The sequence below is a fragment of the Myodes glareolus genome, chromosome 27 (genome assembly GCF_982192425.1).
Source record: "Myodes glareolus chromosome 27, mMyoGla1.1, whole genome shotgun sequence".
In the NCBI taxonomy this organism is placed as follows: domain Eukaryota; kingdom Metazoa; phylum Chordata; class Mammalia; order Rodentia; family Cricetidae; genus Myodes; species Myodes glareolus.
The window spans coordinates 2,145,628-2,165,231 of NC_142052.1; the positions used below are offsets into that span (position 1 = coordinate 2,145,628).

At 47.0% G+C, this 19,604-nt stretch overlaps 1 protein-coding gene and 1 long non-coding RNA gene across 2 annotated transcripts in view; one reads left to right on the top strand and one right to left on the bottom strand.

Moving 5' to 3' along the window:
• The window catches only part of Fbxl13 (F-box and leucine rich repeat protein 13), a 171,681-nt gene that overhangs the window by 40,877 nt on the left and 111,200 nt on the right, over nucleotides 1-19,604 (top strand). Inside the window, exon 8 of the mRNA XM_048433517.3 lies at nucleotides 16,423-16,518. Coding sequence (XP_048289474.3) covers nucleotides 16,423-16,518 — 96 coding nt within the window. The remainder of the gene's footprint in view (nucleotides 1-16,422; nucleotides 16,519-19,604) is intronic.
• Nucleotides 14,672-18,454, bottom strand: LOC125399902 (uncharacterized). Its single transcript, XR_015736883.1, has 3 exons — nucleotides 18,108-18,454; nucleotides 16,435-16,693; nucleotides 14,672-15,615 (listed from the first exon to the last, which is right to left on the bottom strand). It is a non-coding gene; the product is annotated as an uncharacterized LOC125399902 (long non-coding RNA).

Sequence of the window (19,604 nt, forward strand, 5' to 3'; positions counted from 1 at the left end):
CCCGTGAAGTGCCCACTGTGTTCTTGGGCTGCTCTGGCTAGATGAATGCACACCGTGCTACATGTCAGCCCTCGTCCTCTTTGCTTTGGTTTTCTTCTTTCCTACAGTGTTGCTGACCTGTTTGATTTTTCTCATCTATTTTCCAATTCCATCGCTAGCCTTCATTTCTCTTCCAAGCAGTGCCTCACACTCCGTATTGCCCAGAGCTAGAACAAAACATTCCAGGTGTGACGTGATTCATGTCGCGTCTACATGTCGCGTCTAAGTACCAGTCTCATTCCGAGCAGACATTCACACAGGCCAGCTTTACCTCAGCTCAGACTGTGGGAACCAGGCTCCCGGTTGACCTCACGAACATTCCGTAACTCTAGTGCCCTTTCTGGGACTTGACATAATGGCCCTTTCTTCCCCACTAACTCTCTTATACCTCACTGTCAGTGACAATACTTCCTCCCGAGTTCTGTCTCTTAGCCACTTCAGGGCTAATATGTCCCCGTTGCCTCTCTGAAGGTGCTTTTAAGCGCTGCCCTGTGTGTCTCCATCCTTCTCACTAAGTCGTCAGTCCTTGAGAGACCTTGATGCTTGCTGCTTCACTGTAGAGTCTCAAATCTGCATACCTCTAATCACCTTTTTTTTTTTTTGACACCTAGGCCATTTCTAATCAGGCAGTAACTCCATCATGGTGCACGGACTCTACACCTATTGTGTACACCTTGAAAGCATCTCTTGCTCCCCCCTCACAGTGTTGCTGTTCCTCCGTGCTCCTAGCTAGATTGACCACTTACCACTCAAATCATGACAGTCACTCTAGACTTCCTATTTACACAGATGTTTACACACAAGTGGTTTTTCTCCCTTTTATTACTTTATATTTTGAATGTGTTCATGATGTATGTTGAGGGGCGGCTGGGGAATTCACAGGTCACGGCACAGATGTGGAGGTCAGAGTGTAACTTTATAGCGGGTTCTTTCTTTCCACATTTACATGTGTTTCAGAAGTCACACCAGGCTGCCAAGCTTGTGCAGGAAGCAGCTTTACCCATGACTATCTGTGGGCCCTCCTCTTTATTGTTTACGTCCAATTAATGAATAGTAAATAATATCCACTCAAGATTCATATTGACATAGAGATAGAAAGTAATGTTTCCATTATTTCAAAATCTGCCATATTGTGAAGGCTGTGTTTATATTGTGTTAAGTATTACTACTTAAAAGTACTTAAAATCTATCTATATCACCCTAAGAACTGAGGTGGTCATTTACATGTTATCTCGTGTAGTCTTCCCCATAAATGAAAGAAATGATGCCCAGAGACACCCTTTGTACCTCATAAAGATTATGAATTATGCTTCCTGTCATTAAGATGAAAATGAAGGCTGTATTTATAATGTCAGGGCCATCTGCTTCATGTTCTTACTCATCTGGCACCCAATATATCCACTGTTGATCATCAAATTCGATCTTAATGCCCCTTGGGCCTTACTTCCTAGTGGCACAAGAGTCCAGAGTACACCCATGACCACACATCCAGGCACGGCTTGGCTTCGGTCCACACCGCCATCATGGCTGTGCTCACCACCCAAATTCCCAGTTCCTGGAAAGCAGGGAACTCCCATTTCTGGGTCCAGTTTGGCAATCAGCTCCATCAGAGGTCATCATCTCCTCGAGTGCTTACCTCCATGGTAATGTAGTCTAGGGATCTGCATTCCTGCCCCGCATCTCAGGAACCCTCACGTCTGTACTGATGGATCTGACCCCTCTCTCCAAAGGCAGCTATTTCTGTAGGGCTGGTTTGAACTTTCCAGTCTCTGTCAACCTCTGCTTTTGTCCCGCATATAAACGCCACCAATGGACTCGAATATTAGCACAGATATGTTACTCTGTTTCCACTTTTTCTGGCATTTGTATAGTGGCAAAAGGCAAACAAAAACAAATATTTCAATAGATGTCCAACTCATCAAATGCTGTCATGTCTCCTATTAACCCCGCCCATGGCTGTGTATTGTGTCAGGTGCTCAGGTGAGGGTGGGGGAACCATGTTCACTGAATGTCGCTCCCAGTCTAGCCATTGTTCAGACAGGCTTGGCAGGTGCAAGCCTTGTTAGTTCTCAGAATTTAATGTGTTTAGTATTAGACCCGTGTTATGTGGAAGAGGCAAACCTTGAGTCATAGCAATTTACTGGTGAAGTCGCCATTTGAGATGGTTGTGGTTTGATTTGCCCACAGGCTGTAGTCTGTCAACCCTGCTGTGGACCACCCTACCCTAGCAGCCCACGATGAGTGCAGCCTAACCTGCTAGCTCTGACATACTGAAGGGCCACCCAGGTCATCAGAGCAAACACCATGAACCACACTTAGAAAACTCCCCAAAGATCTTTTTGGAAACTCTGTGTTCATCTCAAAAGGGTTAAAAAAAATATTGAATGTATTTAAGTATCACTTGTACTTTAGGCCACTGTGAGGCAGATTAGATATATTTTTAAATGTCGTAGGAGTCATGCTACGTGGGTCAGTTCAACCCCTGACTGTCTATCCACCAGTGGATACAGTAACTGAACACAGTATTTTACATGGTTAGGTTACCTGAAAACAGGATCATTGACATCAACTTCATCTACATTTATGAGATCAGAAAACTGAACAGCAGAGGGATTAAAGTACGCATCGCAGGTTCCGCAGCACCCCAGCCTCCTCAGGCAGCTCTGACAGACACCGTAGCCTGACCTCCTAGCATGCCGAACAACTGACATTGATTTCCTGGTACTGCGGGCAGAGAAACCTAGGTCCAGGAGCTGCTTTTCTGGCTGGGGTGGGGTCCAGGAACCCTCAGAAAGGACAGACGAAGTGTAGTGACCTGTCCTTTTGTTTTCTTTCTTAAAAAAAATAAACTCCATGTATTTCATGTGGTGTAGGACGTGTACCTCGGCGTGTGGAGGCCAGAGGAGAACATGCAGGAGCTGGTTTTCTCCTCCCAACATCTGTGGCCTGGGCTCGGATCCAGGTGGTCAGGCTTGGCAGCCCGGGGCCTTCACCTGCCGAGCACCTCGCTGCCTCCAAAGGTGTAGCCCACAGTGGTTAGAAATTGTGATTCCCCTGCCTACGCCTCTTTAGGGCACCCTACCAGCATACACTGTCCCAAAAGGTTCATTTACTTTATAGAACAGTGTCCAAGTTCTACAAACACTCGTTGATTGGAAAGAAAATTTTACTCAAAAAAGTAAACCTTAGTGGATTAACAAAACTCTTCTTTTTATTCAAAATTAAAATGAACTCTGACCAATATGAGGTCAAAAGTTTTCTGTTTGATGTTTAAAGTATTTCTAACAATATCTCACATCAAAAAATAATACAGCACCTTCACTTCCAGACTCTTGAGGGGATTTTAAGAACACCTCAAAGAAATAAAACTTCCAAGGATAAAATGCTTACTACTTAAACAATCTGCCCCTATAGAGTAATTGTTCATTCTATTTAATCTTAATCTTAAAGTGTTAAATCCCGATAGAGCGCCGAACTATTCTTAGCCCTCACAGGCCTGCCCAAACTAGGGTAGTCTATAATGGTTACTTTTCAACATTCTATTTCTGATGCACAAGCAGTATTCTAAGAATGCAAGCAGTTCTCTATGCCAGTCAGGGCTACATGGCGAGACCCTGTTTCAAAAAGAAAAGGAAAGAATGTAGCCGTGCTGGCTAATTTCGTATCAAGCTCACCCCAGTGAGAGTCACGGGAGAGGAAGGAGTCTCACTGGGAAACTGCCCCGCCGTGATTGGTCCGTGATTGATGCGGGGAGGGCCTAGCCCATTGTGGTTGGGGCCGCCTCTGGGCTGCTGGTCCTGGCTTCTATAAGAAAGCCCCTTTTGTATATACCTTCATTGGCCAGTAGTCAACTGCATGTAAATTCATTGAGAAATCTAGACAGTCCTGGGGCCTCTTATTAGTACAGATTCTAGTCCTTGTGCATAAAAGAAATGCTAATTAATAGCTGTCAGCCCTTGGGAAGCTATGTTATTTAGCTGTTCATCTTTTACATTCCACAAGAAAGCACATGAACCTAAGATGGTAGCCCCACCATTCATTCAGCTTGATCTTTGCTTCCAGTTGTTCAGCACTTTCAGTTTCTTTGTGTGCGTCCTTTGGTACACATGACCATGCCTGGATATTTTCACAGAGCCTTTCCTTAGGATCTACGGGCCTGCTCCACAGACTGTGTTAACAGTGACACCTCTCTGTGCCTCACTTATCACCCGCTGTTTCCTGTAGATTCTGCTGAACTCTTAAAGTAGAACGACCATCTCCTAGCGGTAGGGTATCTCAGATCCCACCCACACTGTACTCATAAAGTCTCCTAAAGAGACTTCCAGCAGAAGGTGTGGCCCAGATTAAAGGTGTGTGTTTTGCAACCTCAAAATCCGAATTGAAGACATGTCATCTTACATCAAGATCCAGATCACAAGTGTACACCCCGTTTCTGGACTGTAGTTACCTCCAGATAGAGTCAAGCTGACAACGAAGAATGGCCATCACAAGGAATCAGTGAACTCTCCGGCTAACAAATTGTATTTGTTGAATAAAATTTTCTGCTGGAAATTTCAACACAGCAATGTTCTCTGCACCATCCCTTTTAATGTTAGAATGGCTTTGCTTTGTAGAATGACTCTTTGCAATGCTTTTTGACCACAGTAACACTTCAAGATTCTAGTCTTCAAGGTTTTAATAACTTTCTTCCCAGAGTAAATGGTAACACAGGCGCCATTATGATGTAGGTGGGTCTTCTGTCTATGTGTTACTTTCATTGGTTAATAAAGAAACTGCCTTGCCTGCCAAAAAAAAAAAAAAAAAAAAAAAAAAAAGAAAGAAAGCACCTGAGCAAGTCAGTGAGCAGTGTCTCTCCCTGTTCCCTGCATCAGCTCCTGCCTCCGGGATGCTGCCCTGCTTGAGTTCCTGTCCTGACTCCCTTTGATGATGTGGAAGTGTGAACTCAGCAAATCCTTTCCTTCCCAAGATGCTTGGTCATGGTGTTCACTGCAGCTGCAGTGGCTCCAGCTGTGGCAGTAACTAACGCGCACTTCTTCTCATGTTGGTGGTGTCAAAGAGAAGAACTGGTGAATGGATTCACGCCTCACTTTCCAGTCTCTTTTCCCTCTCCCTAATGTAAGTTTGTTCTCAGAGAAATGCAGTGCCTAGAAGGCGGTTGCCTAAGCTTAGTCCGCTTGGGCCGCTCTAGATCTACAGGTTCAGACACCGGAGAGCTGACGGACAACAGAAACTTAGTTCTCACAGGTCCAAGATCAAGGACAGTAATCAATATTAATTAATATACATTAATTCTATTTAATAAATACTATTACCATTTTCAAAATTACAAGCATTTTTTGTTTTTTTTTGTTTTTAATTGTTTTTTATTGAGCTATACATTTTTCTTCACTTCCCTCCCTTCCTTCCCACTCCCTTTTTGCCCTCTCCCATGATCCCCATGCTCCAAATTTACTAAGGAGATCTTGTCTTTTTCTACTTCCCATGTAGATTGGATCCATATATGTCTCTTTTAAGGTTCTCATTGTTGTCTAGGTTCTCTACGATTGTGAATTGTAGGCTAATTTTTCTTTGCTTTATGTCAAGGACTTTTTTAAAAGACCCTCTTTTATCTCCCAGAACAGTAGATAAAATATTGGATATGTTTGCCTTTCTTTTTTATATGTAAAATTAAAAATACTAATAAGTAGTAATAAAGTATATCTGATATTACATATACGAAAGAGAGAAAGAAAAATATTGGAGGTATACACAGATTATATAGATGTAGATAATTTAATGTATACTCATAATGTTAAGGTTTAGATGTGGTGTATTCCTCTGTCTCCTGCCAAAGAGACAAGACTTGATCAAAAACCTGACCAGCCATTGATCCATTCATGACTGCATCTTGAGGGCTGACATACTCTGTGTGTTAATTCGCTGGTAGGTTTGTAATTTGGTATCATTATTAGGAAAGATAGACAGTTTCATAAGTAGGCTACATCCTGTCCTGGACTCCCTGTCTCTGCCTTCCGGGCACCTTGGTGAGACCCTTGTCCCACACTGTGCTGATTGTTCTTCCTAGTCTGGTGCCGCGTCCCAAACCACATCAACAGAGTAAGCTGGTCACAGACTAAAATCATGAGCAGTTTAGTCTTGTCCCCTAGAAGTGGCATTTCTCAGGTGTTTGTCTCCATGATGGTCTGGCTGACAGACATATCAAGGGGGAGTAGCAGACCATGAAGTTAGAGCTGGTACCCCACATCTCCCCGCCACTGACTTCACTCTGTCTTCAGTAAGCACCTCAGGTGGTTTTGCTTTCTAGTCTGGTGCAGCAACCAAACCTTTGTCCTTCCTGCAGGGCCCGGGTCATTTGGGGTGCTTAGATTGGGTCCTTGTAGTTTCTCATTGTGTTACCCTTGCAGGGCATGGTATCAGTGGAGATGCCACAGGGTGTCTTATATTCCTGAGACGACACAGGGTGTCTTATATTCCTGAGATGACACAGGGTGTCTTATATTCCTGAGACGGCACAGGGTGTCTTATATTCCTGACATACTCTTCCTAACACCCATCATGAGAAGGCAGGCTGCTTTCCCTTTGATAGCCACCACAGACCAGTAACCCGGCTCTGCCTGCTGATTGAGAGATGTGAGGAGACCAGAGTAGCCCAGGGCGGAGTGGTAGTTGGCTCAGTAAAGTCATTGTTTTGTCCCTTTGTGGAAGTGTTTCCGGTTTTGGGCTGAGACCTGCAGGTAATAATTTTAGAACTGTTCCTCAAGTCAGCTGCATCAGACCGTGGGAATAGGAAGCAGAGTGTTTGCTGGTGGGTTTAGGGGAAGTAGTGAGTGTGTCACTATTGTTACTGTCCCTGGTGTCTTAGGGTGAGTGTGTCACTATCATTCCTGTCCATGTTGTCTTAGGGTGAGTGTGTCACTATCAATCCTGTCCCTGGTGTCTTAGGGTGAGTGTGTCACTATTGTTCCTGTTCCTGGCTGTCTTAGGGTGAGTGTGTCACTGTCGTTCCTGTCCCCGGTGTCTTAGGGTGAGTGTGTCACTGTCATTCCTGTTCCTGACTGTCTTAGGGTGAGTGTGTCATTATCATTCCTATCCCTGGTGTCTTAGGGTGAGTGTGTCACTATCGTTCCTGTCCCTGGTGTCTTAAGGTGAGTGTGTCACTATCGTTCCTGTCCCCGGTGTCTTAGGGTAAGTGTGTCACTATCGTTCCTGTCCCTGGTGTCTTAGGGTGAGTGTGTCACTGTCATTCCTGTCCCTGACTGTCTTAGGGTGAGTGTGTCAGTATTGTTCCTGTTCCTGGTATCTTAGGGTGAGTGCGTCAGTATAGTTCCTGTCCCTGGTGTCTTAGGGTGAGTGTGTCAGTATCGTTCCTGCCCCTGGTGTCTTAGGGTGAGTGTGTCACTGTCGTTTCTGTTCCTGGTTTCTTAGGGTGAGTGTGTCACTATCGTTCCTGCCCCTGGTGTCTTAGGGTGAGTGTGTCACTACTGTTTCTATCCCTGACTGTCTGAGGGTGAGTGTGTCAGTATCGTTCCTGTCCCCGGTGTCTTAGGGTGAGTGTGTCACTGTCATTCCTGTCCCTGGTGTCTTAGGGTGAGTGTGTCACTATCATTCCTGTCCCTGGTGTCATAGGGTGAGTGTGTCACTGTCGTTCCTGCCCCTGGTGTCTTAGGGTGAGTGTGTCACTGTCGTTCCTGTCCCTGGCTGTCTAAGGGTGAGTGTGTCACTATCGTTTCTGTCCCTGGTGTCTTAGGGTGAGTGTGTCAGTATCGTTCCTGTCCCTGGTGTGTTAGGGTGAGTGTGTCAGTATCGTTCCTGTCCCTGGTGTCTTAGAGTGAGTGTGTCAGTGTCGTTCCTGTCCCTGGTGTCTTAGGGTGAGTGTGTCAGTATCGTTCCTGTCCCTGGTGTCTTAGGGTGAGTGTGTCACTATCGTTCCTGTCACTGGTGTCTTAGGGTGAGTGTGTCACTGTCGTTCCTGCCCCTGGTGTCCTAGGGTAAGTGTGTCACTGTCGTTTCTGTCCCTGGCTGTCTTAGGGTGAGTGTGTCACTGTCATTCCTGTCCCTGACTATCTTAGGGTGAGTGTGTCAGTATTGTTCCTGTTCCTGGTATCTTAGGGTGAGTGCGTCAGTATAGTTCCTGTCCCTGGTGTCTTAGGGTGAGTGTGTCACTATCGTTCCTGTCCCTGGTGTCATAGGGTGAGTGTGTCACTGTCGTTCCTGCCCCTGGTGTCTTAGGGTAAATGTGTCACTGTCGTTCCTGTCCCTGGCTGTCTTAGGGTGAGTGTGTCACTATTGTTCCTGTTCCTGGCTGTCTTAGGGTGAGTGTGTCACTGTCGTTCCTGTCCCCGGTGTCTTAGGGTGAGTGTGTCACTGTCATTCCTGTCCCTGACTGTCTTAGGGTGAGTGTGTTAGTATTGTTCCTGTTCCTGGTATCTTAGGGTGAGTGCGTCAGTATAGTTCCTGTCCCTGGTGTCTTAGGGTGAGTGTGTCACTATCGTTCCTGTCCCTGGTGTCTTAGGGTGAGTGTGTCACTGTCATTCCTGTCCCTGACTGTCTTAGGGTGAGTGTGTCAGTATTGTTCCTGTTCCTGGTATCTTAGGGTGAGTGCGTCAGTATAGTTCCTGTCCCTGGTGTCTTAGGGTGAGTGTCAGTATCGTTCCTGCCCCTGGTGTCTTAGGGTAAGTGTGTCACTGTCGTTTCTGTCCCTGGTTTCTTAGGGTGAGTGTGTCACTATCGTTCCTGCCCCTGGTGTCTTAGGGTGAGTGTGTCACTACTGTTTCTATCCCTGACTGTCTGAGGGTGAGTGTGTCAGTATCGTTCCTGTCCCCGGTGTCTTAGGGTGAGTGTGTCACTATCATTCCTGTCCCTGGTGTCATAGGGTGAGTGTGTCACTGTCGTTCCTGCCCCTGGTGTCTTAGGGTAAGTGTGTCACTGTCGTTCCTGTCCCTGGCTGTCTAAGGGTGAGTGTGTCACTATCGTTTCTGTCCCTGGTGTCTTAGGGTGAGTGTGTCAGTATCGTTCCTGTCCCTGGTGTGTTAGGGTGAGTGTGTCAGTATCGTTCCTGTCCCTGGTGTGTTAGGGTGAGTGTGTCAGTGTCGTTCCTGTCCCTGGTGTCTTAGGGTGAGTGTGTCAGTATCGTTCCTGTCCCTGGTGTCTTAGGGTGAGTGTGTCACTATCGTTCCTGTCACTGGTGTCTTAGGGTGAGTGTGTCACTGTCGTTCCTGCCCCTGGTGTCTTAGGGTAAGTGTGTCACTGTCGTTTCTGTCCCTGGCTGTCTTAGGGTGAGTGTGTCACTGTCATTCCTGTCCCTGACTATCTTAGGGTGAGTGTGTCAGTATTGTTCCTGTTCCTGGTATCTTAGGGTGAGTGCGTCAGTATAGTTCCTGTCCCTGGTGTCTTAGGGTGAGTGTGTCACTATCGTTCCTGTCCCTGGTGTCATAGGGTGAATGTGTCACTGTCGTTCCTGCCCCTGGTGTCTTAGGGTAAATGTGTCACTGTCGTTCCTGTCCCTGGCTGTCTTAGGGTGAGTGTGTCACTGTCGTTTCTGTCCCTGGCTGTCTTAGGGTGAGTGTGTCACTGTCGTTCCTGTCCCTGTTGTCTTAGGGTAAGTGTGTCACTGTCATTCCTGTCCCTGACTATCTTAGGGTGAGTGTGTCAGTATCGTTCCTGTCCCTGGTGTCTTAGGGTGAGTGTGTCAGTATTGTTCCTGTCCCTGGTGTCTTAGGGTGAGTGTGTCAGTATCGTTCCTGCCCCTGGTGTCTTAGGGTGAGTGTGTCACTACTGTTCCTATCCCTGACTGTCTGAGGGTGAGTGTGTCAGTATCGTTCCTGTCCCTGGTGTCTTAGGGTGAGTGTGTCACTATCGTTCCTGTCCCTGGTGTCTTAGGGTGAGTGTGTCACTATCATTCCTGTCCCCGGTGTCTTAGGGTGAGTGTGTCACTGTTGTTCCTGTCCCTAACTGTCTGAGGGTGAGTGTGTCACTGTCATTCCTGTACCCGGTGTCTTAGGGTGAGTGTGTCAGTATCGTTCCTGTCCCTGGTGTCTTAGGGTGAGTGTGTCACTGTCGTTCCTGCCCCTGGTGTCTTAGGGTGAGTGTGTCAGTATCGTTCCTGTCCCTGGTGTCTTAGGGTGAGTGTGTCAGTATCGTTCCTGTCCCTGGTGTCTTAGGGTGAGTGTGTCAGTGTCGTTCCTGTCCCTGGTGTCTTAGGGTGAGTGTGTCAGTATTGTTCCTGTCCCTGGTGTCTTAGGGTGAGTGTGTCACTGTCGTTCCTGTCACTGGTGTCTTAGGGTGAGTGTGTCACTGTCGTTCCTGTCCCTGACTGTCTGAGGGTGAGTGTGTCAGTATAGTTCCTGTCCCTGGTGTCTTAGGGTAAATGTGTCACTATCGTTTCTGTCCCTGGTGTCTTAGGGTGAGTGTGTCAGTATCGTTCCTGTCCCTGGTGTGTTAGGGTGAGTGTGTCAGTATCGTTCCTGTCCCTGGTGTCTTAGAGTGAGTGTGTCAGTGTCGTTCCTGTCCCTGGTGTCTTAGGGTGAGTGTGTCACTGTCGTTCCTGTCCCTGTTGTCTTAGGGTAAGTGTGTCACTGTCATTCCTGTCCCTGACTATCTTAGGGTGAGTGTGTCAGTATCGTTCCTGTCCCTGGTGTCTTAGGGTGAGTGTGTCAGTATCGTTCCTGTCCCTGGTGTCTTAGGGTGAGTGTGTCAGTATTGTTCCTGTCCCTGGTGTCTTAGGGTGAGTGTGTCAGTATCGTTCCTGCCCCTGGTGTCTTAGGGTGAGTGTGTCACTACTGTTCCTATCCCTGACTGTCTGAGGGTGAGTGTGTCAGTATCGTTCCTGTCCCTGGTGTCTTAGGGTGAGTGTGTCACTATTGTTCCTGTCCCTGGTGTCTTAGGGTGAGTGTGTCACTATCATTCCTGTCCCCGGTGTCTTAGGGTGAGTGTGTCACTGTTGTTCCTGTCCCTAACTGTCTGAGGGTGAGTGTGTCACTGTCATTCCTGTCCCCGGTGTCTTAGGGTGAGTGTGTCAGTATCGTTCCTGTCCCTGGTGTCTTAGGGTGAGTGTGTCACTGTCGTTCCTGCCCCTGGTGTCTTAGGGTGAGTGTGTCAGTATCGTTCCTGTCCCTGGTGTCTTAGGGTGAGTGTGTCAGTATCGTTCCTGTCCCTGGTGTCTTAGGGTGAGTGTGTCAGTGTCGTTCCTGTCCCTGGTGTCTTAGGGTGAGTGTGTCAGTATTGTTCCTGTCCCTGGTGTCTTAGGGTGAGTGTGTCACTGTCGTTCCTGTCACTGGTGTCTTAGGGTGAGTGTGTCACTGTCGTTCCTGTCCCTGACTGTCTGAGGGTGAGTGTGTCAGTATCATTCCTGTCCCTGGTGTCTTAGGGTGAATTTGTCACTACTGTTCCTATCCCTGGCTGTCTGAGGGTGAGTGTGTCACTGTCATTCCTGTCCCCGGTGTCTTAGGGTGAGTGTGTCACTATCATTCCTGTCTCTGGTGTCATAGGATGAGTGTGTCACTGTCACTCCTGTCCCCAGTGTCATAGGGTGAGTGTGTCACTGTCGTTCCTGTCCCTAGTGTCTTAGGGTGAGTGTGTCACTATTGTTCCTGTCCCTGGCTGTCTTAGGGCGAGTGTGTCACTGTCATTCCTGTCCCCGGCTGTCTTAGGGTGAGTGTGTCATTATTATTCTTGTCCCTGGCTGTCTTAGGGTTTCTATTGCTGTGAAGAGACACCATGACCATGGGAATTCTTATAAAGAAGACATTTAATTGGGTGACTGGCTTACAGGTCAGAGGTTTAGCCTGTTACTCTCATAGCGGGAAGTAAGGCAGCGTGCAGGCAGACATGGCACTAGAGCTGAGAGCCCCACATCTTGATCCAAAGGCAACAGGAAGTGAACTGACTCTCTGTGCATGGCTTGAGCATACAGGAGACCTAAAAGCCTGCCTCCACAGTGACACATTTTCTCGAATAAAGCCACATCTCCTGAGAGTGCCACTTCCTTTGGGGGCCATTTCCTTTCTAACACCTCACTGACCACATGTAGTCTATTGGAGAACCTTACATTCGGTGTTGTTGCCTGTCCTGACATTGAAACAGGGTCTCTACAATCCCATTCTACTATTGTATCAAGCCGGTTGTATCCGGTGGTTCAGATTCCTGTGAACACAGGGCCACCGAGACATTTCTTTTTGCTGTCAAGTAAGTTTCTTGGTGGGAAGCAATGCTTTGTATATCGATGTTCTGGCAATACCCAGCTCTAGTGTGGTACACTGCGGAGATCTCTCGTGTTCTTTCATACCTTTAAATACTCCCTGGGGAATGAAACTGAGCAAACTAGGGGGTACAGGTCAGTTAGCAGTGTCCCCCGTGGTCTCTGTCTCGGTTCTGCCTTGGCTTCCCTCAGCAATAGTCTGTGACAGGATGAGTAAGTCACGTAAACTCCCCCAAAGGCTATTTTCTTCGGTCGTGGTACGACAGCAAGGGAAAGGAAACTGTGGCAGACAGCACTACACCAAGGAGACATTGCTATTGTCATTTGCTGGTGCCCAACAGAAGTCCTTTAATCCGAGATGGATTAATTATGTCTGATTTTGAAGATTTACGCTGTGTGTTTTACCATCTACAATGCCAGCTGAGGTGGGATTTGTTTGTCTCTCATTGTATTCACTAGCAATACTAGCAGTACTTCTCACGTGCTACGCTGCTCACGTTGGGTTCACTAGCAGTACTAGCAGTACTTCTCACGTGGTTCGCTGCTCACATTGTGTTCACTAGCAATACTAGCAGTACTTCTCACGTGCTATGCTGCTCACGTTGGGTTCACTAGCAGTACTAGCAGTACTTCTCACGTGCTACGCTGCTCACGTTGGGTTCACTAGCAATACTAGCAGTACTTCTCACGTGCTACGCTGCTCACGTTAGGGAGGGGTTCTGGCACTGCCAGGGAGGACATTTGTCCTGACGTCCTTCTACAGTGTCAGCGCATCCGCCCCCCCCCCCCCCCCCCCCCCCCCCCCCCCCCCCGGCTCAGCTTTCCCACAGCTCTTCTTGTTGGTTCGGTGTACACCATGCGAGCTGTTACCCACCTCACCAAGCTGGTCCCAGAGTGTGGGAGAAGAGAATTAGTCCTCAGGAGCACCACCCATTCTTCCCTGCCTCAGGAGTACTCAGCGCTCCCGACTCAGAGGGCGCTCTCTACAGAAAGCTGACCTCTGACCCTGGTTGTGTCACTTGAGGTCAGTTGTTTGGCGACTTCCGGTATCTCCAATGCCGCCCGCATCCTACAAACTGCCCATTCTGAAGTTGTCTTCTGGGAGCCTCACTCTTCTCCACGCAAGTCTGGGCGGGGAGGAGAAGATGCAGGCTCAAAGGGTCTCAGACCTTCAGATGACTCTCGCGGCTGCCTCTGTAGCCTCCCCTTGGTGCATACAGCAGCACCCAGTCCCCTTCGGTCTCCTGGGGCGCCGGCTTCCCTGTACACATGGTTCTTTGTTGTTGTGGCTGATCGCCCCCCACTAGAGGCTCAGGAATTTTCCCTCGAGGGGGGCCGTCCATTCCCCTTTTTTACCCCAAGCTCTTGTCTCTCCTGAGAGCCGCCACCCTCCCCCCACTCCGCAGGCACAGAGTGAGCTTTGAGACTGAATTCAGGGGTGTACAGTTTTCTGGAAATGCCTCTTTGTCTCTGTGCCTTGCCTGGTCACGTTTTGGGTTTACACAAAATAATAACCCAAGTGGTGCTTATCTGTGGAGTGAGTTGGAAAGTCTAGTGCCTCACCCCCATCCCACTTCCCGGGAGCTAACTTGGCAACAGTCAGTGTTGCATGTGGAATTAATTTTTAGTGTTTCCAAGGGTTCTTGCCTATGAACATCTGAAAATTCCTTATATATTATGTAATGATGGCCCCATTCCTTAGGAGAAAGTAGGTTTGTGGTAAAGTGTAGGTCTGAAATGCTTATTCCACATGGAAATATGGAGCACCCCCCCTTTTCAAACATCTCTGGGCAACTTCATATGGAGGTAATGAGGTATGACATTGTGAAATGGGCACCTATAAGTGTTAAATGAGCTAATGAATAAGCAAGTAACTCTTTACACACCAGGAAAAGTGTCAAAGGCACACATACTGGGAAAGGCATTCAGCAATTCTATTGGAATAGCTTCTTTACTATGTAAACAACAGCCTCAGCATAGGTTGTAGGTGACAGTCCAAATCAGTCACACAGACTTGACCGTCTGCATGGTGGTAAGATCCGTCTAGATATGGGTGTGTTGTTGTTGCCGTAATTAATATCCTATTAGAATTTACCATTGAGGATGACTTAATCCTAAAATATGGGTAAGTTTACTAATGAAAATCATATGGTAATGAGGCTGCGGAGGAATCTCAGTGTCTAAAGTACTTGGGGCACAGGCGTGAAGGCAGATCCTGGGGACTCACTGACTGGCCAGTGTAGCCGAACTGTCGGTCTCCAAGGTCGTTGAAAGGCTGTGGTAAATAACTAGGGAAGGAAGTAAATAAATGTAGGGAAGCAGTTGAGAAAGACATCCTAGTGCCAGCTTGTGGCTTCCTGGGCACGAACACTCTCACACATGTATGTAGACGTGTACAAGTCTACATCCGTAACACAGTGACACAGGGACAATACAGAAGGTGACCGTTCACCCCTTTGCAGGGTTCTTTAATGTGTGGAAGTTTTACATTTTGATGAAATCTGAGTTATCTTTTCCTGTATTGTTTGTGCTTTTGATATCATAAGATTTACCTTTATGTTTTTTCCTAGGGAGTTTTTAGTTTTAGTTCCTATATTTAGGTCATTGGCTCATTTTGGGTAAAGATTTTTTTTTTTTTTAATATGGAGCAAGGCATAGAAGTGTCCTGTATCCATTCTTTATATCTGGGAGCCCAGTTGTCTCAGCACTGTCTATTGAGAAACCATTCTTTCTCCGCTGAACGGTTTGACTTCCTGTTGAATATAAACTAGCGTTTATGTAAATGCATTTCTGAACTCCCCATCCCAACTCATTGATCTGTATGTTATTCATATTTGATTGTCGCAGCTTTGTTTTCAGTTTGAAGTCAGTTAAAAGTTGTTTTGGCTGTTTGAGACTTGTTGCAATTTCATGTGAATTTGAGAACTGGCTTCCATTTCTGTAAAAGGAGCCTTTGGAAATTTGACAGAATTCATTGAATCTGTAGACTTCAGATAGAATTGGCATCTTGGTATTGTTACTGTTCGTAACGTCTGTTCCTTGGGTACTTGGTGAGGTTGTCTTGTCCAGGTCTCTAAGATTGCACGTATTTAGTGTTTATATAGTGTTTTGATGTAGTTCCTTTTACGTTATTATTGTGACTTCTGGTTCACAGACATGGTCTGTTGACCTATTTATTTGATGGTCCTCTGTTCTCGGGATGACGTCAGCCTGCCTGAGACGCCTATTCCACGGGCCTTCCCGTCCTCCGGCTCTTACGCTCTTCACAGGCGTCTGCCGCTGCTGTGGACTGTGCCCAGACGGAGCTATTCCACGGCCCTTCCTGTCCTCCGGCTCTCCCAGCTCTCACGCTCTTCCCGCCTCCTCTTCCGCAGTGTTCTCTGAGGACATGACAGTATTGATTAGGGGTCAGCCATCAGCCGTCACTTATTCTCGGTGCTATGAACCTCACATTTACCAATGTTCACTAGAAAGAGGAGATTCTCTGGCTAAGGCCAAGAGTAGCATTTATCTATGAGAATAAATACAAACATTTAGAATGCCGTTTGAAGACTCTGGAATGCTTCCTGAGTTTTCACGGCATCTTACTCAAAGGCAGCCCTTCCTTGTGTTGTTTAAACCAAGGTGAGTGCACCATGTGCACCCTTTGCTAAGACCTGATGTGAATGAATGGGTATACTTCCTTCCTGAGCAGAGACTGAATTTAGAGTGATTGAGTATTAGTTCCTCTCTCCACTCTTAGGCTATTATCATCTAGTGTTTAAAATTTGAGGTGTGCGTGTGTGTGTGTGTGTGTGTGTGTGTGTGTGACTTCGAGGCTAGCCTAGTTTACATAACAAATTCCTGGTTAAGCAGAGCTGTACAGTGAGATACTGTCTCCAAACAAACAAACTAAAAGAAAAAAAGAAAGAACAGAGAACAAAAAGCATGTGACACACAGCGCATCTTTAGAAAGGGATGGCATCACATCACGTGATAGGAGGCAGCAACTGATGAATTCTCGGACTTCAGATAAAATTCCTCCCTGGGGATACAACTCCAGCCCTTAAATGCCTTGTATATGGACAGCACACACAATGGAAGATCTACACCAAAATTCATAGATCATTACTAACACACACAATGGAAGATTTACACCCAAATTCATAGATCATTCAAAATGATGTGTTTCTTTTCTTTATGTTTAGATTTTCTTGTACCTCAGCTTTAGAGACACGATCACGTGTGGCCAAGTGAACCGCTCCTGGATGGCAATGACACAGAGGGGCTTCCTGTGGAACGCCGTAAGTAGATGTGCGGGAAGGCGTGGTTCTCCTGGAAGGCAGCCGGGAATGGGCTCATGGAAAGCCCTGTAGAAATGCTGCGTTATTCATGCTCCCCCCTCCTCTGTGACCACCAGCAGGAAATGCTTATTGTTTGTGTTTTTTTTGGTTTGTTGTGGCTTTTGTCAGCACAAACCTGGAGGAAGAGGTAAAAATAGACAATAACATTATCCGTGCTTTAAAATTTCAGTGGCAGGACATGTACGTTGGATATTATTTTCAGACTGAAGCAAAGCTCCATTTTGTTGGATAAGGTGCAGTTCATCCTTGTTTCATTGTCTCTGTTCTTATTCCCGCCAATGAGCTAGGCATGACGGTGCACATCTTTGATGGCAGCACTCAGGAGGCAGGTTGGCAAATCTCTTTGAGTTCCAGGACAGCCAGAGCTTCATAGTGAAACCCTATCTTAACACCCCATCCATCCCCGGTCTGGGAAAAAAAAAGAAATTTTTTTCTTCGTTATTAGTTTTATAACTATTTTATGTGTCTGGGTATTTTGCCTGCACGTGTGCCTATGCACCACATGCGTGCCTGGAGCCTGCAGGAAGAAGTCATTATATCCTTTGCGGTTGGAGTTACAGAAGGTTGTGAGCCACTGTGTGGGTCCTGGGAATGAACCCGGCTCCTCTGGACCATCAGCAAGTACTCTTAACTGCTAAACCATCTCTCCATCGCTGGGGCAGGGGGCACCTCATAGCTCATAACTGTAAGGCTAGTTCCAAAACAGAGAAGGCGTTTCCTTAGGCATGCAGAACTGATGGGAACAGGCATTTATATGGACTCTGGCTAGTTAGGACTGACTGATAAACGGATCTCCTCACAATTGTGCCATGCTTGAACACTGACGGGAAAGCAGAAAAAAGAGGAGGTAGAACCCGAGAACAGGCTTGACTCTGGCTTTGTTCTTTCCTGCCTTGGGCGCGCGTTTTCTACACCTGTATCCAACGCTCTCTGGGCAAAAGTGCTGGCCTTTCCTGATTCCTGCCAGGCTTCTGCAGGGTCAGGCTTTAATAGTGTCTCTGCTTTTTTTTTTTTTTTTTTTTAATCCTCCAGAGCTTTTGTATTCACTTTTCTCTTTTAGTTTTCCAGAACAGCTATCACATAAACAAGAAACTGTTGGGTTTTTGTTTTTGTTTTTTGTTTTTTGTTTTTTGTTTTTAAACCATCTGGTCTCCCAGTGTGGCCCTGAAACCAAGAGCATCAGCCCCACAGGAGAGCTGGTGGGGGGCGGGGAATACCAACTCTTAGGCTCCACCCACTCACTCAGTTTGTAGCGTGGGGAACTCAGAGTAACATCAACTACCTTCACAAGCCTCTGCAGACTCAGGTTTTAGGAACACTTTCTTAAACTAAAACTCAATCAGGCATAGCTAACGTCTTAGCTCCTGGCCAGTATCACACACAGGAGAACGGGGCGGTCCCTTTGGGACTGAATGGTGGCCTGGCGGGGGGGGGGGGGTGCATGGGCACGGAGTTGACTCTTGTCTATAGCTGCTGGCACCTTGCTCGCTCCTCTGAGCTTCTGTAAGAGAGTTTAACAGATTTCGTACCTAGTGCCTGGCCGCCTGGCCGCTGTTGAGTCTGAGTGCATGGTGTCATCCGTCCCCCAGTCATTATCCGTGAGGGACCGTGATGAAGCCAGCTGTGAACTAACTTCAGCAAGTAGGGAAGTTGGCGGCCCCTGAAGCTCGAGGCTGTTGAGATTACAGTGCCATCCAAGAGACAGAAGTCACCAAGGGACAGCACATGCTCCATTTTTATTGTGTCCGCGAGACTCCTTGGAGTCTCTCTGGGACGAGAAGTGGTCATTTCCACCTTGTAAAGCACGCAGAGATAGCATTAGGACAACGGCAGTGTGAAGACGTTAGCCTGAAGTTCACGTTAGAAAATGCGGGGCTGTGCGTGCGGGCGTTTTGCGTGCGCAGGCGCACTGACAATATCAAGCAGGCTTGTTTACGCGCCTCGCGCAGTTTGAGAAGGCGTTTTTGCTTCACATTTTGTGACGATTGGTCACCGTGTTTGAACTAGTAACAGACAGCTGCAGTTTAAGCCCAGCCTGTTCTCTCAGTGCTATTCCAGACGCTATCCCTGTCACCTCCCTAGTCAGGCACTGCCATTTTCCTCATTTTCCAGGGGAGAAAAACGAGTTAGTTCAATCATAGCCCATACTAGCAAGTGCCTGGGTTAGAACTCAAAATTGTGGTTGACCGCAGTGTGCACCTTATTAGTAAACATTAATGGGGAAACGGGTCACCTGCCAACTGCCCTGCCCCTAATTGGTGGCACAGGATCCCTGCTCTCCAGGTTTTAAAATGGAATCCCGAGTTCTGAGAAACAACTCTCATCAAAAGAATGGTATCAAGTAATATTCATGAAAACAGTTTATCCCGAAATTCCTAGGTAAGGAATTTTGTCTCTGAACTGAGTTAGAGGGTAGCACAGTTGGGCTGTGATGGTTTAGGCGCTAGTTTGCTGTAGCATGTTCTTTCGCCCTGTCCGGTGTCTGCCATATGCAGTTTCTCCGATTATTCTGCCGGTCTCACTGAAGACATTAGGTCATCACCCTTTGCTATTGAAATTCTGCTCCTCATTCTTTTATATACACATGTGATTGCAGGTTCTCATGGGTCAGGGCACATACTGCATTGCCGGATAATCACAGAAGTATATGAAATTAAAGAATACTTGCTGTTACAAATTTTCTGAGCTCTCCCAGCTTCTTGATGTATGAAATCTCACTGTTTTCGGCTCTGTGTGTCTTAACTCACAAAGGCGCTGATGCTGTATGTATAGGGAGTATGTGGTCCAGTGACAGAGTGCTCAATCCCCCAGCTTGAAAACACGTGTTCAAAAGTGTCCTCTGAGTGTGCTTTATTTTTCATGGCCAAACCCAACCCTTTTGGAAGTCTGTTTGCAAGTATAGTCTTTATCTGTGAGATCTGTGTATTGGAGAGCTCCAACCTTTAGTCTCTTTGGCTGTTTGGGAACGACGGCATGAACGGCTTCTAGGGTTTGGTGCTTTAAAAGTCTTGTATGAAACAGATCTT